The 15,901-nt window shown below is 41.7% G+C and overlaps 1 protein-coding gene across 3 annotated transcripts in view; it reads left to right on the top strand.

The window, feature by feature from the left end:
• The window catches only part of UNK (unk zinc finger), a 125,323-nt gene that overhangs the window by 73,715 nt on the left and 35,707 nt on the right, over nt 1-15,901 (top strand). For 2 of the 3 annotated variants that reach the window (XM_082272718.1, XM_082272719.1), the window contains 5 exons: nt 3,503-3,550; nt 6,382-6,567; nt 6,754-6,819; nt 10,623-10,797; nt 13,607-13,708. In XM_082272718.1, coding sequence (XP_082128844.1) covers nt 3,503-3,550; nt 6,382-6,567; nt 6,754-6,819; nt 10,623-10,797; nt 13,607-13,708 — 577 coding nt within the window. The remainder of the gene's footprint in view (nt 1-3,502; nt 3,551-6,381; nt 6,568-6,753; nt 6,820-10,622; nt 10,798-13,606; nt 13,709-15,901) is intronic. The other variant, XM_082272720.1, reaches the window with a different exon arrangement.

Here is a 15,901-nt window from a genome sequence, read left to right as displayed (position 1 = left end):
AAACTGGATCGGCACGTGGATCTGTTAATTTTACCGATCCCAGATCCAGCTATTTTGCCAGTATTGAGGCCGATATCCGATCCTAATATCGGATCTGTGCATCCCTAAGCAAAGATTTGGATATGCTTATCCACAAATCACAGGAGAAAAGGGCACTCTATTACCTCTAAAGAAATGGCAGAAGGCTTTGCAGCCAATGCCATCTTCATCTGGAATCAAGAAGGTTTCCTTTTGTTCTTTTTAGAAGCAAAGGGTGAAACAGAAAGTCCTAGAGCCCTAAACTCGCCTAATCGGGCAACAAACCTTCTTCCAACTAAAGTCCTCCCCATCCCCACTTCTGCAATCAGTGGAATGTTTGGTGACCTTTGCAGGTGTATGAACCCCAGATATCTTCAGTGTCTCAGTTAAAAATGTTGGGTCCAAAAGCTTCAAGTTGGAGTTTCCTGTATTTTTTCCCTCTATGCTTCATTTTGTCAAATGTCCTACTTTATCTAACAAAAACACAGCCCTGTTTTCTGCTGTGGTCCAGGGGGTCATTTCCCCTGTTCCAGAACCAAAAAGGTTCATGGTTACTGTTCTAACCTGTTCATGGTACCCAAGTAAAATGGCTCATTCATGCGGCCCATTCTGGACCAAAAGTGCTTAAAACGATTCTTACCTGTTTGAAGTTCTATATGGAATCTGTGCAGTCATTGGTTGCTTCTATCCATCCAGGGGATTTCTTGGCCTCAGTCCACATCATCAGTGCTACCTATGCTTTGCGGTGCAGAAAAACAACATTTTATGTTTGTGGTTCTGTTTTTTAGCCTAGTCATGGCACTGTGAATATTCACATAGGTGCTGGCCCCGGTTTTGGCTCTTCTACAATCCAGGAAGATCCCCATTCTGAGGTATATGGATGATCCGCTCCTGCAGGAGCAATCCAGGGATGGCCTCTGGGCCATCAGACAGTGCAAGTCCTGCAGGACTTCAGCTGGGTTCTCAATCCAAAGAAGTCAACCCTGAAGCCACTGCAATACCTGGAATATCTGGGTATCATTTTAGGTATAGCCCTGGTATGAGGTTTTCTTCCCCAGGAAAAGCTTAGGACTCTTCACCTCTGCATGAGGATGCTGGGGTTGATGATAACTTTCTTCTAGGCAGTCCCATTTCAGGCATTTTATTTAGGACTGTTGCAACTTAGCATCCTGACATCCTGGTTTTGTCAGATTAGCAGTTTAAGCCTGATTCCTTAGAAACTAGGATCCTGTCCCCCTGTCCTCCCTTGGCGGTGCCGGCATCTTCACTACGGGCACCTGGCTGTGACAGCTTGCTGCTTCACAGCCGGGTGCCCACTGCGCATGCTCGAGTCGCGCTGCACATCCTGACTGGTGGATGCAGTCTTCTGGGACCTGTCAGTGTCCCAGAAGACTGCAGGGTGGAGGGAGGAGAAATTCTGTTGCCGAGCGCCACGGCGCTCTGAACAGAAGTGGGAGCAGGTACTCAAAAGTGCCAATTGTGCAGGAGGAGTGGGGGATGAGTCCTTAAAGCGGAACTTCCCTTTTTGGGTGGAGTTCCACTTTAAGAATAAATTCTCGTGTATCCTGTAATATGTGATTAAGAAAACTGGATTTTTACTTACCTGTAACTGTGGTGATTGGATGTGAACTTTCCTTCCTCCTTTCTTTTACATTCCTTTCTTTTTCTCATCTTTTTCTATAAATCTATCTTCAACCTGATCTTCTGAATGCTCAATAGTGGGGTTCAGGGTTACCCTTAGCCCAACTTATACTTGGAAATGTGGTGTTTTCTGGATTAGTATTGGCAAGTTTGGTTCTATTGTACAGAGATCACTTTACAGGGTCCCCCCCCCCCCTTTTTCTTTCCCATTTTTGAACCCTATATGCATAATAATACAGAATTGCCATAAATGATAGAATCAACATTACTATGCCTATAGCGAATGGACTACCTAGACTGTTGCACTTCATGCTTTTTTATAGGTCTCTATCTTGCCCCTCTGGGCGGAGACGGTTGGAAGCTATTACTATTATATAGTATAGTTCTGACATGAACAGATTGTGATGGTTTTGACAATCTTCATTGTAACACCTTTGTTTAATATACAGTGGAACCTTGGTTTACGAGTACCTTTTGTTTACGAGCGTTTTGAAAGACGAGCAACATTTTTAAAAAAAAACTGTCTTGATATACGAGCTGTTTTATACACTAAAAGCATGCCATCCCCTCTGTTAATGCACTCTGTCACAAACCATTATGTGTCCCAGTGCTTGTACTGTGTATAAACATGTCGATTTATATTGTTTCAGAGTGTCCCTGCACTTACTGTATATGTCTCCTCGTTTCTCTGCCTCTCTCTCACCTCGTCTCTCTGCTCTACCTGGCGGGAGGGGCCGATCACTCCTTCTGACGTCATCTGAGGAGGAGGAGGGGAGGAGAGAAGCAGAGGGCTGCAGTGAACAGCCAGACAAGCACTAATACAGTATAATCTGCATCTGTTATGTACAGCACAGACACAGGGACACATAATGTTTAACAGAGGAGATGGCATACTTATACTGTACAGTAATGTACTACTTTATATATAATAACAGCATATCTTTATATTACTATAAATGCTTCTGGAACGAATCATCTGAGTTTCAATGCTTGCTTTGATATACAAGTGTTTTGGATTACAAGCAAGCTGCTGGAATGAATTATACTCGCAAACCAAGGTTTCACTGTATATTTATACTATTCAGTACTTTATTGTTTGTTTATTTCTCTACTTAATAAAAATCATTGGAAAAGAAAAATTTTAATTATGGATTAAAAAAAAAAAACATATAAGAACATACAACTCGTTTTGGGGCAACATCACTCCCCCTTCATTAGGAAACCAGTGACTTTACAGATCTATACTATATTACAACCAGTAATGAACTCTCCTCATAGAGGAAGACCTGACAGCAGCTGCAGCTTTAAGCAATTGCTTTCAGGCTGTTCCTTCATGAGGAATTTTAGTACAGGTCCTAATACAGATCTGTGAAGCCACTGGTTTCTTTGAGTCCATCGATTTTGATCTGGTTTTTTATTTTTATGGTTTGAGAGACTGTTGGGTGCCCATTGAGAGGAGCCTTGCTGTGTGGGAGCCACCTCACCAGATCTTAATAAAGGGAGATTGTACAGTTCCAATATATCTCAGTACAAGAGGATTAGGGGGCCTTAAAATGCAACTTTACTCTGCAGATTGACTAAAGCTGGATACACACTATGGTAAATCTAAAGGAAAAAATCTAAAGACAATTGTATAGTTTGTATGGCCCATTACCCTGCCTGCCTCCACCTTTTGAGCTTGTTTGAAGTTTTTCTTTCATCTGACTACACTTGCAAGTCTAAATGTTCCCAGTGATCTTTGAATATGCTGTTTGTGCACCTGTGTTTGTTTTATAGATGCGACTATGCTTCCTCATAGTGGATAAAGTTTGTAATTTTAATTGTAATTATTCCCACTTTGCAGGTATGGGGTAAAATGAGCCACCTTCCCACCAGTCCAACACCAGCATCAGTAAGTAGGATTGTATTTATTCCTTACAGTGTGATATTGTGTATTCTGTAATGTGGCTATACTTAAAAAAAGTTTTATTTGCATTCTACTTATCTACTTTCATTTTTATTACTGTTGTTAATAATATAGTTTTATATTCTATAGATTTATATAGTGCCAACATTTTGAGCACCATTTTACAAAGGAAAGGGAGATAGTACATTTACAATACATCTCAGTACAAAAGGATTAGGGGGGCCTTAAAGTGGAACTTTACTCTGCAGATTGATTTGCCCTGTCTGCCTCCGCCTCCACCTCCTCTATAATGATACCTGTGTTTTTGTTTTGTTTTTTTTTGTTTAAGTTATTTTATGGCGGCCCTGGCCTAGGCTAGAATAACGTTTCGTGCTCCCACAGAATCCTGAAATATCTTTATCCCTTATCCCATGAGGCTGCAGAACAGCCGGGAGCGGAGCAGACACTTTGTTGGGGAGCGGGCTGCCTGAACCGGGTAGAGGCAGCTGGCTGATGAGGACCAAGATGGCAGCGCGGGACACAAGCTGTAACACCCAGACAGCAAATGGCTGCAGTACAATGCTGGATCTACTGGGCAAGTTGAGTATGTTTTTTTCAGAAAAAGCAGCATAGGGAGGGTTTGGAGGCGGGGGGTCAAGTTAAGTTCCTCTTTAATGAGGGTTGCTCGCTGTTGCCAGACCATTGATTTTACCAATATTACAATTGATTATATATGTGTTTAACATATTTTATGCTTGTTATTTACCTGTAAATGTCCCCCTTGTGTAGACATCTTGAATGCGATGACAGTAGCCCCAGCAGACTCAGAGCTGTCAGTCAACGGACACTATAGCATTAGCTTCTTTGCTCCTCGCTTGACAGCCACATAAGACCTTTGGTATGGGGAGGGGGTAGGACAAAGGAATTAGGCCAGCACAGATCATAATTATATGCTCCCAGTAGGGGAGAATGCCTTGGCATGGCAGGGAGAAGGAAGAGCACTTCCTGGAGTGGTTGAATTCTGTAGCAAGTGCACATTTCAAGTTATTAAAAAATCATTATGGTAAGGAAAAGGCTGCAAATATAAGTTAATGACAGGTTCTCCTAAAGACCATAATGATGGTACTTGCTGTTTGCATAACAAGTTAATGACACCAGGTGTCATTTCTCCATCCTGACCTATTCTTTTTGTGCAAAAAATAAATAAAAAATGTAAGAAATCATACGGAGCACATTTTGCTGTGCAATTTCACTTGCTAGAAAATTTGACTCCTACGAGAGAAGAATTAAAGTAGTTCTAAAGACAAGACATTTTTTACCTCAATGCATTCCCTGCATTAGGGTAAAAGTTTCTCAATAAGTCCCTATATACTCTCCTGAGTTCTATATTGATCCAGCGCTGTGCTTGTCGGCAGTCAGTGCTGCTGTCTCTCCCTCTTCACACAGGCACAGAGGCAGTAGCAGGATCCATTGGCTCCCACTGCTGGGAAAGAGGATGGGGCCAAGCCACGCTGTGTGTCTGTGTGTCTATCTATAGACGCCAGAGATGTATAGTAACTAAGTAGAACTACTTCACTATTGTACTTAAGTACCGAAAGGCGGTATCTGTACTTTCCTAGAGTAGAATTTTTTTCTCCTACTTCCATTTTTACTTCACTACATTTTTTCAATGATTTCAATACTTCTACTCCAATATTTCTTTTTTGTGCTGCATAGTTACTCGTTACTATTAGAAAAATGACTACTGCCAGAACAGTAGATGGCAGATTTCATGAAGCTCAAAACATGTGTATTATCAGCGCATACGAAAATAAATGCTACTGTATGTATAAATAAAAGCTGCATTTGAAATAATAAAAAACAATATGATGTTTACACTTTTGACTTCTTTCTTTAATAACTACATAACACAGTGCTTGTACTTTTACTTTCAGTACTTGAGTAGCAATTTTTTTTCAAAACTACTGGTACTTTTACTTTCAGTACTTGAGTAGCAACATTAAAAAAAAAATACTACTTGCAATACTTAAGTACAAAAAATGTTGAATACTTTAGTACTTCTACTCAAGTCACTTTTTGATCGAGCACTTCCACTTCTACTCAAGTCACTTTTTGATCAAGCACTTGTACTTTTACTCAAGTATGGGTTTCGAGTACTTGCACACAGCCTGGATAGGGAGCAAGCCCACAGATGCGCCTACATAGGAGGCAGCTTCCAGGGTTGGCGCACAACTAAGAGGAGGAGCCAAGAGCGCCAGTGGGGGACCCCAGAAGAGAGGGATCGAGGCCACTCTGTGCAATACCAGAGCAGGTAAGTTTAACATGATTATTATTTAAAGAAAAAAAAAAACCTTTACATTCATCATAGCCCTGTCCTTTTCTGGAATTGTCCATTTATAGTCTGTGCTTGGCCGTCTCCTCTGCCCCTCTTCTCTCTAGATAGCTGGGGCTGCTGAACTTATGTCCAGAAGCAGTTTTAGGATGTATGGATGTCTACACAAGGGAGGCTTTTACATCTAAATAACATGCATAAAATATGTTCCCTGTTCATATGGGAAGACTTTTGTTAAAATGTATGGTCTGATGACAGGGTCTCTTTAATTGGTCACTGACCCAAAACAACTATGCAGTCCAACAGCTCCATCCTGACGCTTGGTTTGTGACTCACTAAGTCACTAAAGCAAGGATAAGAAAGGCAACCCTAGAGCCAACACTTTAAACAACAAAGTCGGCAATGGCTGCTCCAGTATTACTCACTTGACTAGTTCCCATAAGGTGCTGTAACATCGTTCTCATTTTGAATAGCAGGTTAAAAAAGCCTTGCTGTTGTCTGACAGATACTATGTGCCAGCATAGGAAGCCCAACTCATCGTTGCGGCTCTCCCCCGGGATCTCTTGGGAAGCCACAGAACCTGGATAGCCTTGGTTTTCATGGGGACCTCTCAGGCAGCTACAAAAAAGCCCCGGGGTGTGAGAGGGAAGACTCCGCAGGGACAGATTATCTTAAGAACTTTAAAAGCCAGGTCAGTATATTTAACTGTCTTTCTCATTATGGGACCCTGTCTGTTGTCCCTGCACTCACTCTTCTGTTGTGTATTGTGACTGCAGTGGCCCATTTCTGTGCAGTAGCTGTTTCTAGAACTGTGTGCCTCAGCAGTATTAGACTGATAGCTCTGTCGCCTCACATTCTCACTATTTGTTTTGCCAAGGCAAAGTTAAAACCGCACCCGATGGAGCACAGAGGTCAAGATCAATCCCTTCTACAGTCAAAGCAGGTAAGTCAGGAAATTGAGTATCTTTTCTAGTAATAGTGTGTGTATATCAGCAAAATGTCTGAGAGATGTTTTTTACTGAGCTATTTAGCATACCAGGTTTTATTATATAGATATATATTATTGATATAGGTGCAATGCATTAGCACATTCTGTACCTCCTGGTATAATATTACTGATTTTAGCCTAGTAAGGTCTGTGAACAAATATGGTATTCTAATAACATCATCATTAAAAGAGTCACATAGAGTGCATCTAGCTTTAGAGAGGGATGTAAGTCTGTGTTAATAGCTTTTAAATGAAACCTTTTATTAAGAGTTAAGGAGTTGTTTCTTGTACATCACTGAATTCTTTATCATGGGACGCTCTGTGACTTGTAACATCTTTCATTGGCCTCTAGGTGGCACTGTGTACTGATCACTGTGCTAATAGCAAATGTAAAATTGTGGGGTTTCTCAATCAGGGTTGAAAGAGGTTCTTTGAGCAGTGAGAACTTTCTGCCTCTCAGTTAAGTTTCCATTGTCACCATTGATCCTTTTAACTATCTGTAAAGGGGAAATTCATCCCAATGACCACAAGTGTGAGGAGCATTCTTCCCACTGGCAGTTACAATGATGAATCATGAATTATAGGGGGTTCCCTTAGGCTCCATTCACACCTGAGCGTATTATTTTAAGGCGTTTTTTCAGGCATTTTTTGCAGGTGTTTAGGGGGCAGTCCATTTCCATCTAACAAAAATGCTTGTAATCTGCCACAAAGGAAGCTCATGTACTTTTTTGAGCTTCAGGCGTTTTGCTTAAGCCTACAAAACGCTAAGATGTGAACAGGGGCCATTGAAATGAATGGGATTTTGCTTGTTAGGCATTTTGAGACTTCAGAGATGAGTGTTACACAAGCTGAAAAACGCTTAGGTGTGAACACGGCCTTGTAGTGGAAAGTTATTTCAAGGGTTCCTCTGTGTTGAAAAGGTTGAGAAAGACTGCTGTAGACTGTAGCTCAAAGTCACCTCCATTCTACATTATCTGGATTAACTATTATTGCAAAATGTAGGTATACTTAATCCATTTGTGTCAGTGGGTAAAGTAAACCTGTGCTGAGAGAAATATAGCGGTTAACATCACTGGTCTGTTTTGAAAATGCTAGTTGCCTGGCTGACATGTTACTCTTACGGCTGTCACTTTGCCTGGTCATGTCTAATTGACAGTGTTTGTATAAAGCTGCCCCAGCACTAGGGATGGGCGAACGATGCGGCCGGCGCATTAGTTCAAGCCGAACATTTGCCTATTCGGCCATTCGACGAACACCCGAATTGGCAGTGTGTGCACCCCGACACTGCGCATTGAATTCTGCACCCTGATTGAGCGCAGTGTAAGCTGGAGCGGAGCCGGAAAGCCAGCCGCGGTGTCCTTAGCAACTGATGAGTCAAGTCAAGGGCCTCATCCCCTCAACCGTGGCCAGTGGTTGTGATGGTCTCCACATAGTGCCCCTACCCATTCACCAAAAAAGTATACAAAAAGTAATAAAAACAAGTTTTTGACAAATCCAAAAAGAAAAAAAATGTTCTTTATTTTTTCAATAGCCGAGTGCCAGCAATTGTAACCGCGAGTCTTTTTTTAAATGGGATTTAACGTTTTGTTTTTTTGTTTTTTATTTCATTTTTGCCACAGCAGGTTTTATGCATACCAAAGATGCGCCACTTTACAGGCACATTAAGGGGACCCTCCAGGCACTATATTTAGCCACTTGCCGACCGCCCCTGCAGGTTTACTACGGCAGGGCGGCTCGGCTGCGCATAATCACGTAAATCTATGTGATTATGTGCACGTGGTTTAGGTGGCATGCGCAATCTTCGGCAATACTGACAGGAGAGCCACCTGGAATGTAAACCATGCAAGGCGGCTCTCCTGTCAGAGAGGCAGGGAAAGATTGTGTGATTCAGCTAAGCTGAATCACCGATCTCTCTCTGCCTCCGTTAAATCCACCCCCCCCCCCCCACAGTTAGTAAGCACAAATAGGGAACACATTTAACCCCTTGATCACCCCCAGTGTTAACCCCTTCCCTGCCAGTATCATTTATACAGTAACAGTGCATATTATTTAGCGCTGATTACTGTAATAATGTCACTGGTCCCCAAAAAAGTGTCACTTACTGTCAGATTTGTCTGCCCCTATGTGGCAGTCCTGATAAAAATCGCTGATCGCCGGCATTACTAAAAAAAATAAATAAAAAGTCCATAAATCTATCCCGTAGTTTGTAAACGCTAGTCGTTTGGGAATGTTTTAGAGCAGAAAGTAGAAAATATTGGTGTTTTTTCAAAATTGATGCTCTTTTTTTGTTTATAGCGCAAAAACGAAAAATCGCAGAGGTGATCAAAAACCACCAAAAGAAAGCTCTATTTGTGGGGAAAAAGGACATCAATTGTATTTGGGTACAGCGTCGTGCAATTGTCAGTTAAAGCAACGCAGTGCCGAATCGCAAAAAATGGCCTAGTCATTAGGGGGGGAAAACCTATCAGGGGTGAAGTGGTTAAAGGAATTTTTCATTTTTATTGTTGCACTTTATGCTTATTAAAAATCACTGCTCCTGAAACAACAATTGCTTAAAACATTTTTTTTTGCATTGATACATGTCCCCAGGGCAATACCCAGACCCCCTTACTCCTTTTATGCCTTTTATGGCCAATTACTTGCATATAAGCCTTCAAAATGGGCACTTTTGATTTTTCCTGTTTGTCTCCTGTAGACGTCAATGGGGTTCGCCGTTCAAGTTAAAACAGGGGTGTTTGGCCCATGCCTACCCAGAACCTCTCTCCCCCCCCTAGCCCACTGAAACTCTATCCAGTGTTCCCCTGCCAAAATGTCTTCCAATAGAGCTGAGGCAAAGTATCTGGTGCTCCTAGGTATGGGGGAGCATGTGACCTTCCCTTATAATGCAATGCCCTGGCTTAGTGTCCAAACACTAGGCCCTAGCGATGTCACGTGACACTAGCTGACGCCAAGTATTTTGGTAGCTGCTGCAATGAAGAAAAGAGAGGAAACACTGAAGATGAAAGTATCAGTGGGTTTATTGGCAGTGGGACATATTACACAGACACTGTTTTTTTAAATACTGCTAACCCTAAAAAGTTTGTAATAAAGAATTTCTGAATTAAGTGACCTCATGCCTTCTGCAGGTTACTGGCCCAAAGTACTGAAGTCATAATAAGATCAGTACCAGGAAGGTAGCATTTTCAAAAGAGGACAGTAATGACAGGTGCCTGTTGGCACAGGTTTCCTTTAAAGCAACCTGTGCTGTGCCCATGCTGGAAAAAGTGGCAATATTGATTTTGTGGTCCTTTCCCAGCAGCTCATTCTAACCTTTCATGAGTTCTGCCACCACTCTATTCAGTCACTGAGAGTGAAGAATATATCCAATACTTCTGGGCATAGAGGAGCATATGACTGACTCCCCTTCCCCACATGTGACTGTGATGGTGCTTGTTGATTGGCCCAGCCCTAGCACACGGGAGCAGGTAGACAGCCAGTCCTCGAGCCTGTGTAAGCTGTGACTCAGAGCTTATAAGGGGCTCCCTTTTCTTGCTTCCATGGCAGAGTGAAAGAAAGGTAAGTATATGCTGCTGGAGAAGGTGGCACTAAAGTAAACCCGTTGTTTTCCTTTTGTGGGAAAAGCATAGGTTTGCTTTTGGATAATGTGTATTGTTAATGTGTATTTTTTAGGCTTGTTCATGCAAAATGTTCATAAAATAAAATATGCTGTGTGTCATATTCTGTAACACAGCCTTGCCATGTTGTTATCATCATTACAGGATGCATTAGGAATAATGCCAATGGGGAGTCCACTGACCTCAAGCATTTCCTCTAGTATTACTTCTAGTCTAGCTGCGACTCCCCCCAGCCCTGCAGCCATAAGTGGTACTCCTGGTATGAATGCCAATGCTCTGCCCTTCTACCCAACCAGTGACACAGTAGAATCTGTCATAGGTAAGATATATGTTGCTCTTTCAGAAACTGTGACTAGTTAAAAGGTGAACAACCTCTCCTCCCCACCACCATGACTAATGAACAGCATTACTGTTCTGATTTGAACCCCTGCTAAGCAGCTGTCTAAGGAGATATTTAGACCATCTAAGTAGGTCCAGGGCAGCCTCTGCTTGGAGATTTTTTTTGAGCTATCTTCTTCTTCTTTTTGTTACCAATGCCAGTGCCATAAGTCTAGTGTGTGTTGCCCTTTAACATCTGTAGCTAATCTGTTCTGTGTTTGTGCCCACATAGGAGCTGTGCCTCACCAGCCAATAATAATGCATCTCTCTGAGCTAGTCTTTACTCTGTATCTCTTCCTGTGGTTGGGTTAAGCCCTTCTGATCTAATCTGAGCTGTATTTAATATGGATTCTCTTTCTGTTCATCTGACCTGTATAGGCGTCTCTTCTGATATGCTTGTATGTGTATTTTGTTTCTGGTTACAACTTCATTGTTCCTGGCTGTCTACTGGCGCTCTCTATGCTCCTGTCTTTAAATGCAGTTGTCCAGCTAAAAACTTCTGTAACTCACTTATTGGAAGTTGTACTGCTGCACAAGCCCATGTGTACTTTCAACAGCCTGGGTAAAGACCGGGTCCTCCTGGTCCTTGCAATCCTATCCTAGCCCATTACCCCTATCTGGCAATGTAATCGTTTTCTGTTTGTCTGTTCTTACCATGTACCTGCTCCACCGTTCGTTCCATATGTAGCTATAGATGCCTTGTATGCTCCTGTAATCAGGTACCTTCATTCCAGGAGTTCCCAGTACCCCTAGATATGACCAACAGTACACCTATATTATGCCTATGAGAGTCAGCCCACTATGAAATCCAGTAAGGTTTTAAAGGCAGGCAGTGGCATTGAAAGTCAGCTGAGTACAATTTCCAAGCACTGGTAGCACTGTAGCTGCTCGGAAGAGCTAAACTTACAGCTGGTTAGTTGGGGTTTTGAAGAAGGACACACAGTGAATCAGCAATGGTGGGCAAATATGGAAGCTTTACTTTTTCTCACTGGAAAAAAAAAACACTTTGCACACTATTTTCTAAATTAAAATTTTGTTAAATACTTGTTCTGGTTGACTGTTATAGCACTTGGTCAGATATTTCCTGTCTTGAACCCATAATAGTAATATTCTTTTGGGGGTAAGGCTGCCAGTAGTGAAATGATTTCCAGTACAATGTTTTCCATATTTGTCAGGAAAATGGCACCAAATCCACAATTTGACGACTCTCTTCTTCATTGCGATATTCCCCTATGACACAATCTGAGTATTGTCCCAGCCTAGATAGGAGATGAAGGGAGTTGCTTCTCCTGACCACATATCTGGTATCTTCTTAGGCAGGCCATACATGGTTGGAATCTTGTCTGGTTCAGCAGGAACCGACCGAGATTCGATCAACTTGGGTACAACCAGCCTGTCGGATTCTCTTACGATTATCACTATCACTGCCTTCTCCCGCCGGAGATGTCTCCCCTCCCACCGGGAGCAAACGATGGCTCGGCAGGAGGGATTCCCCTATCAGCACTGTCTGTGTTGATGGGGGAATCGTGTATGGCCTTGCCTTCGCCAGCATAGCTGATGTAGTTACTGGGCACAAGGAAAGCCTACTTTTATAGATTCTTGCGACCATGATATCAGCAGTAGCAGCTTGCAGAGACACAGTAATATAACTAAATTTGTGATTAAAGAATCTAGTATTACAATTTTTTGCATTGTTCTGCCCTGCATGGCATAAAGTGCATGTAATACTTTGTCCCACGTACAGTAGCTAGTAGGTACTCCCTTCACCCCACTACAAGTACATTTTCCTATGGGGGATAGAACAGTTTAAAACAATTTTAATGATAGAACTCCTTTAAGTCACTTGTATGTAGGAGAACACCACATTGTGTCTCAATAGCTCCTGAAACTTTTACATATTTCCTTATAAATAGCAAAGTTTACTTCTTGAGTGAAAAGAAGTAAGCCTGTCCAGTTGTCTATATTAAAATGAACAGGTTTACTTTATAGGCACATTTAGAATCCTGTACTTGTCTCCTTCAGGCTACATAACTTTACTAAATACTAGAGCACCAGAAATTACATAATATATATGTGGGGGAATATGTGAACCATTGTCTCCCAAAATATAGCTGTCTGTGCCTGAGTGACCAGTCACCTGGCCATAGCCCTTGGGGTGGGGAGTATTTAGCCCTGTATAAGTTACCACTTTCTCACAAAATAAAAAGTTACATGTGTTTTAGGGGTCTCAGGCAATACATAAGGACAGGAGACTGGGGAAGTTTATTAAAGCATGCTGTTTGTAATTCTTGTAAGGTGTACCTGTTACGTTGCCTGCTATGGTCAAAGTACCAGCTTACTTTAAATGATCTGAAATAGGGATATAAATTATCTTTTGGAATTACACCATTATTTTTTTAATAAATATTTATGCCCAAAGTTTTTTTATCTCCTTATTTTTTTTCCTTCTCAAGCTAGCTATACAGGCATAGGTTTCTCCATCCATGCTAAAGAGCGTGGATGGAGGAATCTCCCTACCTATGACCATCTGAATGCCTGAACAGTGACTGCATCTAATAGGGTGCAGTCCCTGTTCATCCCACAATTGATGCCAACAGGGCCACCTATGGCTTGATTTGGGGTTTATTTACCAGTTCAAAAATTGGTTTTGTATGACCAGCTCAAGGGATACATTCCCTTATCATGCATTTTTAAGCCACCATCTATATTTTTCAGGCTACAGTTTTCTTCATACATTTTTTTCCTTTCAGAATCTGCCCTGGATGACCTCGATTTAAATGACTTTGGTGTTGCCGCTTTAGAGAAGACATTTGATAATACCAAAGTTGCCACATCTAGTGGTATAATGATAGGTAATTGATCATGTTTTCCTTCTGTTTATATTACAGTAACTATCATCATTGCTGACTTAATCTAAGCTCTTTGTATGTTCTATGATAATTACTCAAACCCTTGGATATTGGTTATAGTGTTTTCTTTATTGCTGTCTGTCTCCAATGGGGCAGATTTCCCTCTCTTCCTGTACCAGTGACTGTGGTCGTTGCCAAGACAGGAATTGGGAAACGTTTCCAACAGAGACTGCATTAAAATAGTCAATACTAAAAATTTTAAGACTGGGGATCTCTATCACTATTGATCTCTGTCCCTAAAACATTAAAAATGCACATTTTCCAAAAATGTTGGGATGCTCTGTAAAAACAGAATGCAATGATTTGAAAATCTCATAAATACATATTTTATTCACAGTAGAAAATAGAAAACATATATCAAATGTTTAAACTTAGAATATGTACCATTTTGAGAAAAAAAATAAGGTCTTTATAAAAATTGATGGCAGCAACATGACTCAGGAACAGGGGAACCAAAAGCTGGCAAAGTAAGCGGTACTAACAAAGAGCTGGAAGAACATTTTGTAGCTAATTAGGTGAATTGGCAATAAAGCTGTAACATGACTGGGTATAAAAATAGCTTCTTAGAGAGTCAGTGTGTCTCAGAAGTAAGGATGGGCAGAGGTCCACCAATCAAACAATTTCAGAATAAGGTTCCTCAACGTAAAATGACCAAGACTTTAAATATATCATTATCTACAGCACACAATATAAAAAGATTCAGAGAATCTGGAGAAATCTCTGTGCACAAGGGACAAGGCTGAAATGTAATATTGGATGCCCGTGATCGTGGGGTCCTCAGATGGCACTGCATTAAAAACTGGCATGATTGAGACTGTGATGGACATCTCTGTATGGGCACTGGAATACTTCGTAAAATCACTGTCTGTGAATACAGTTCGCCGTTCCATCCAAGAATGCAAGATAAACCTCTATCATGGAAAGAAGAAGCGATTTCTGGGCATGATCCAGAAATGCAGCTGTCTTCTCTGGCCAAAGCTCCTTTAAAATGGTATGTTTCAAAGTGGAAAACTGTTCTGTGGTCAGATGAATGGCAATTTGGCATTCTTTTTGGCAACCATGGCTGCCCCGTCCTCCTGACTACATAGGAAAGAGTTCAGTTAAAAAGTCTGTATCTCTGATGGTGTGCGGGTGCATTAGTGTGTATGGAATGGGAAGCTGGCATGTCTGGAAAGGCATAATCAATTCTGAAAGATATATCAAGGTTTTAGAGCAGCATATGCTCTCATCCAGGCAACGTCTTTTTCAGGGAAGGCCTTGCATATTTCAGCAGGTTAGTGCTAAACCACATACTGCATCTATGACAACAGCTTCGTAGTAGAAGAGTCTGGGTGTTTAACTGGCCTGTCTGCAGTCTAGACCTTTCACCAACTGAAAATATTTGGCGCATCTTGAAACAAAAAAAATGACAAAAGACCCAGGACTGTAGAGCAATTAGAATCCTATATTAGGCAAGAATAGGACAACATTCCTCTCCCAAAACTCCAGCAACTAGTCTCCTCCTTTCCCTGTCGTTTACAAAGTGTTGTCACATTGTACTGCACTTGAAAATTCACAGCAAAGCATTGCACGTACTAACAATTTATTTTTGATATTTTTTCCCTCCCCTTTCCATGGGGACACCTGTGCATGCTCGCTCCCAAGCCACCCTGTCTGCATCTATTGACAGAGAGAGGGCAGTTTGGCATTGACAAAAATCTGGTCGCTTGGCACAACATTTAATTGATGGCAGCGGGAGCCAATGACTCCCGCCGCTATCAGTCTGCCTAAGGAGGAGGGAGACAGCGACAATAGGCAATGCTCTCATGCACATCGCTGGATCAGATTGGGCTCAGGTAAGAATAAAGGGGGGGGGGGACTCTGCAACACAGAAGGTTTTTCACCTTAATGCATAGAATGCATTAAGATGAAAAAGTCTGACGGCTTTAGAACCACTTTAAGACTTTCATTCATGTACTCCTGGTACTTATGATACTTAGTTAGCAGGATTGTAGAAAATAAAATTTATTGTAAGTGACATCTTTAAACTGCCCATACACTGTTGGAATTTCATCTAGTTCCCGATGAACTGGCTGAAATGTAATCATTGGGTGGCCCTGTGGACCACCTCCTGCCCAGCATTCCTTGGTTGACAAA

This window comes from Pelophylax lessonae (genome assembly GCF_965119305.1).
Source record: "Pelophylax lessonae genome assembly, chromosome: 11".
Taxonomy (NCBI): Eukaryota; Metazoa; Chordata; class Amphibia; order Anura; family Ranidae; genus Pelophylax; species Pelophylax lessonae.
The sequence above is the reverse complement of the archived record's forward strand: the minus strand, read 5'-3'. Positions and strand labels throughout refer to the sequence as shown.